The sequence below is a fragment of the Drosophila rhopaloa genome, unplaced genomic scaffold, assembly GCF_018152115.1.
Source record: "Drosophila rhopaloa isolate 14029-0021.01 unplaced genomic scaffold, ASM1815211v1 contig_163, whole genome shotgun sequence".
In the NCBI taxonomy this organism is placed as follows: Eukaryota; Metazoa; Arthropoda; class Insecta; order Diptera; family Drosophilidae; genus Drosophila; species Drosophila rhopaloa.
The window spans coordinates 5,505,177-5,510,199 of NW_025335043.1; the positions used below are offsets into that span (position 1 = coordinate 5,505,177).

The 5,023-nt window shown below is 36.1% G+C and overlaps 1 protein-coding gene across 1 annotated transcript; it reads right to left on the reverse strand.

Moving 5' to 3' along the window:
* Window positions 1-428: 428 nt before the first annotated feature.
* On the reverse strand, window positions 429-1,546 carry LOC108050415. Its single transcript, XM_017132097.1, has 3 exons — window positions 1,461-1,546; window positions 838-1,084; window positions 429-778 (listed from the first exon to the last, which is right to left on the reverse strand). The coding sequence occupies exons 1-3, from the start codon at window positions 1,538-1,540 to the stop codon at window positions 494-496; spliced, it is 612 nt and encodes a 203-aa protein (XP_016987586.1). The 5' UTR covers window positions 1,541-1,546; the 3' UTR covers window positions 429-493.
* Window positions 1,547-5,023: the final 3,477 nt, after the last annotated feature.

Consider the following 5,023-nt stretch of genomic DNA (forward strand, 5'->3'; position numbering starts at 1 on the left):
AGTTACTGATAGTTTTTGTTTTTTAGTTTTTTTATTCTAGGTTATTACAAATGTCGGTTGACTCGAGCACTTAGCATTTGCACCCATTAACTTTGGCGGTGCCCAGAATGAGCAAGTGTAGCGGAAATGATTTGGTAGCTCCAGTCCCTAGACACCCTGATCCACTCCACCCCCTTTCCCACCCGATGGAGAAAATTTTCATCTTCTTTCACGAGCACTCGGTGATTGAAAAGTATTTTGTTTGGGTTGCTGTTGCTATAAATTGAAGTTTTCTATTATCTTTATCGGACGGGCAACAGGCTGTATGGCTTGCCGAAGTTTGGGCGACGCTGGTTTGGGAACATAATAACATTTTTGGCCAAGTAATCACCCCAGATAATCGCTTTTCAAAGTCATATAAAATAAAAATACATTTTGTGGCAAAAATGGATCTTTAATTTTAAAATTTTTATTTGCAAAATCTTGAATTTATTGTTCATGATCTTAGATCTTTTTAGATAAGATTACGATTTTGACGACGTCTTCTGCGATGATTAGGTTTTCCCATGTTTGGGTGCATAATTGCCGATCTCCTTTCAGGCTTAGACCTTGCGCTAAGGCATACACCAATAATTAGTACGATTGGAATAAAAATTAGTCTGTGAAGGTTTAGCCTTATGTCTTCATTTTTAATGATTTGCACCAACTGGCTTACGGTTGGAGTTCCTTCAGGAAACTGACTGGAGAATATAATATTGCCTTCAAAAGTAACTTCAAAGTCAAGAATCTCTGTTATGGACTATAAAACAAAAGTGTCTTGAGCTTTCGTATTTACATTTGTTATATAAAATGTCTTACAAGTATTAGGATGGCCGGAAGTCCAACAGTCAGTATAAGTGCAGCATTTCTCGGCAGGCTTTTTAAATAAATCCAGATAATTTGGTATCCCCGTGTGAAAAACGACGGTATCAGGCATAAAATAAGCGAAATTATAAAAAGGCCGTTGAGACTGGAACGTCTATAAGAACCGCTAGATACTCTGTATTCAGGAAGCCTATTCTGTAGCTCAGTTTCTAAATCAGGATAACCAAGAGAATGGAATACCCTGAAAGATAGTTAAAGACATAGGCATGTTATTAAATTATATAATACGGAACTAAGTGCAAAATTTGCAATCCCTACATCATTATTTACTAGTCACATTATATTCTTATTAAAATAATAAAATTAAAATACATAAATAAATTCAAAGAATATTTGGATCATTTAACGTACATGTTTGTTTACGTTCTAAAAAACAAAAACTAACAAAACTGTAAACAAATTGAAATAGATTGTTTGATGCGATTAATTCAAAATATTTGGTTTGTTCGAACCTCGACATGTTGCATTGACTACAAATGATGTTTTGAGGTTAGCAAGCATTATTCTATTTTCCTTGATGTATGGGGTAGAGGGGTCTTGTTAAATAATTTACTTACCCAATACAAATGTATATAGTTCTATAAATGAACTTGTAGTAAAACATTATCATCAAAACACACACAAAGAATTCGTACATGTCTTTTCTCTAAAGCTAACTTCAGATGACTAGTTGTTCGATGAGATTGTTTACTGAGGCTTGCTCCAAACCTTCAGACTCGACAAGTTCGAAGTTGCATTGTGCTTTTGCACAGAATTTCGCCAAGCCAACATCATACGTGTCTTGGAAAAAGTTTTAGTGATAACAACCAGTTTTTTATTTTCTACAAGTCAGACTCAAATTCAATTTCGCTATAAGTAACAGGTAAGCGTGAAATTTTAAAAATAGGGTTTTAGTTTTATAAAAATCGGAAGACTATATAATACAGGTGTCATAAAAACAATCTAAAAATGTATCCGAAAATCCATCAAGCTTCATTCTATTAAAGCATCGAAATATAAACATTGGCCTAGTTTGCTTTATTTCTTGTTTTTTCTAATATATTAAAACAAATTTTTAATTTAATATTTAAAGTAAATGTTTAACTTTAAAATAATGTTGAATCGATGGGCGAAAAAACTGCAGCTAAAGAATGAAAAATAGTTGTATTTAAAATAAAATTAATAATGTTTTCAAACCTAATTCGAATGTGCTAAATTATACATATTATGCGGTTTAAACAAGGTTTCCTCTGGAATTATAGGGGCCACCTTTCTGTTTGCTCCACTCAGTTGGGCATGTTGAAAGCCCAATTCATTTCCTTCAGTTCTTTTTTTGCACTCATCGTCATTATCATCATCCTCCTGCTCGTTCATCATTATCGTGCTGGAGAATTTCAGCTGTCATTACTTTTTATGGCCCAGCAACATGATGCACTTGCCCTGCCCCATGTGGTTGAGCTGGGTCTGCTGGCAAAGTGGGGAAAAGTGTGGGTGGTGGGCAGGGGGTGATAATGGTGGGCGGGGAGGTGGTGTCGGTGTTTTGTAGCTGAGGCTGACTGGCAGTTAAAATATAATTTCAGGAAAGAAATCATCATAGAGCCCGAGCAGAAGCCCCAGCGTCGAGAGGCAGTAAAAGTAAAACATCAAAGTGAATACCAGGATGGTGCCGGAAGAGTGAGGTAGTCATGGTGGGGGGGAGGGGGGTGGTGTGTTGCAAGGAAGCAGCTCCGTTTGTCACCGCTAGAGGACGCCACAGGCGGTGCAGGCTGTCGTCGAGAGTGAATTGTAAAAGAACGCATTTATCCGAGCAAAGGACCTATCCACATGCGTCTGCCAACCGCCCTCCCTCATCTCCCCCTCCCCCCTGTTGTGTTTCATTTTTCACTTATCTGCATGTGAATACCATACAGAGAACAAAAACTGTACTATGTAACAAGCCCTACAGAATACTTTTTAAAGTACTCATAAAGGCTGTATTCCAATCTACAAAAATTCCAGGAAAAACCATATGTAGGTGTCATAGAAATCACTTGAGCTTTCAGTGCAGGTTTTAAGAATAACCAAAATGTTTGATTTTCGACTTATTTGATGTAATATTTGAAACTTGTTTTTTAAGAAGTAATAACGTTCCTTAATCAAAAAATCGTTTGAATTCCTTTAAAAATATCTAAATTATCAATGTGATAATGCATTGATTTAATAGATTTCATAAAACAGTAAAGAGGACATTTTTCATTGAAAAACTTTGGTTGAACAATTTTTGGACAATTTTCTGGTGGTGCAGAAACGACAGGCATTCGATTCCACCCACTCTTTGAGCTGGAAATTGTCAGCCGTTTGATTGTGTAATTGATTTAGCGATAAAACTCGTTCGGAGACAGCCTCTGTCAGCCCACCAACACCCCTCACACTCCCCCTCTTTCCATCCGTAAATCCGTTTAAAGTCGTTGGCTAATTAAGTTGCCTCCCAAAATGGCAGCAAAGTGGAAAATGAAAGTGGGTGGTTGAAAAAAAAAAAAAATGCGAAGGACTCGCCGTTTTTTCTGTTATCATTCCGGTCATAAATGAGACTTACCGTTTGCCACCCCAACCCTGCACCACCCACCACCCACCGACCAACCACCACCCTCCACCCAACAAATGTAAGCGATTTCAATTTCGGGTCCTCGACACCAAAACTTTACGATCGCTGTTGGTGTTTTTTATTTTGGTCTTAATTTTTATAAATTTGGTTTACCCTCTCTGAAGGTATATCAATTTTTCTACGAAATGCAAATACCAGTTCGTAAAAACAATATTTATAATCTGTAAAATTTTCAAAGACAAATATTACAAATTTATAAAAAAAACTTATCAAGTTCTACATATATAATTAATAAAATGTTACTAAATGTATTTATTTAAAAAGGGTATTTAGTGATTGCATAATCATTTTTCAGCGCCTTATTATATAGCTGCCACTGTATGGTGGAACATTAATTTTAATGTCGTCGAATGGCGTTTAAAATAAATTTGGAGAGAAAAATAAAATATAATTCAATGGAGCGGTCGTTAAAAAATAGACACCAGCCGCGTTTACCAATAAAAAAGACTAAATACATGTAGCATGGTAAATGCTTCCATATCTGGCGAGTGACTGCGGTAAAGGGGGATTTTGGTGGGAATTTTAGCATTTGAGCACGCGACTTTTTATTACCGAGACACTGAAACGGCAGAGTGGGCTCAAAGCAACCGCACAGTGAGGTGGAAAAGTATCTGTTCCCGCAAAAACTCACATAAAAAAGGTGTTAAACTGAAACCCACCGCAAATGGGGGAACCTATGCCAGCCTGCCATAAACAATATATCTAATCGTATTTTGCAATCGATGCAGATGCTCCAATATTAAAATTTTAAACTAAAAATAGATAAGCAAACTCCTTTAGAATATTAAAAATACGGCAATAAATTTTAAAACCAATCTCATAAATCATGTATTTAGAACAAAAACATTATAAGACAAGAGAATTCCAAATCAAAGTGTATTGCTCGTTTATGTTTTTGATAAACATTACAAATTAAGTAATAAAGGACAAGCTAATAAATTTCGGCTAAAAAAAGGGAAAAAAAACAATCTTGGAAATCTACTTCCTTGCATTTAAATTGATTTATTAAATCAGAAAAAATGTATTCTGCTATCCACTTGTTTCGATAGCCTTACTATTATATTAATTTAAAAAGTTTAAAGACTTTTCATAGCCTCAGATGCGGTTTTTGCAACCCTCGAGCAGAGGGGAAATTAGCTTTTAACACCCGAACAGAAAAATTGGTAGCACAACAGTGGACGAGGGGGGAGGGCGGTGTGACAGCGGCTTATATGAAACGAATTTTAATTAAAACACAACGGAAAAGTTTCGGCTGGGACAGGAAACTTCCCCGGCCCTCTGGCCGTACACTTAAAGTTAAATCCCAGGACTGTCAGACACTGTTCTCGCCACTTTTTCAGGTCCTTTGCAAATGGCAGGGGGTATTCCTGTCGTAGATAACATATTTCAAAATTTAATTTTAAAAATATAAATTTAAATGAAATGATGTGGATTTTGATTGACCACCGAAAAGAAACTTGCTATGCCATTTGCTTGATAATTATGCATGAATAAGAA

What these genes read in the sequence shown, in the direction of transcription:
- LOC108050415 (XM_017132097.1), bottom strand. Translation starts at nt 1,540, where the DNA reads ATGTACGAATTCTTTGTGTGTGTTTTGATGATAATGTTTTACTACAAG. An exon ending in ACTATATACATTTGTATTGG is followed by an intron (nt 1,085 to 1,460) that starts GTAAGTAAATTA and finishes ACTATCTTTCAG; the next exon opens with GGTATTCCATTCTCTTGGTT. An exon ending in TTCCGGCCATCCTAATACTT is followed by an intron (nt 779 to 837) that starts GTAAGACATTTT and finishes TTTGTTTTATAG; the next exon opens with TCCATAACAGAGATTCTTGA.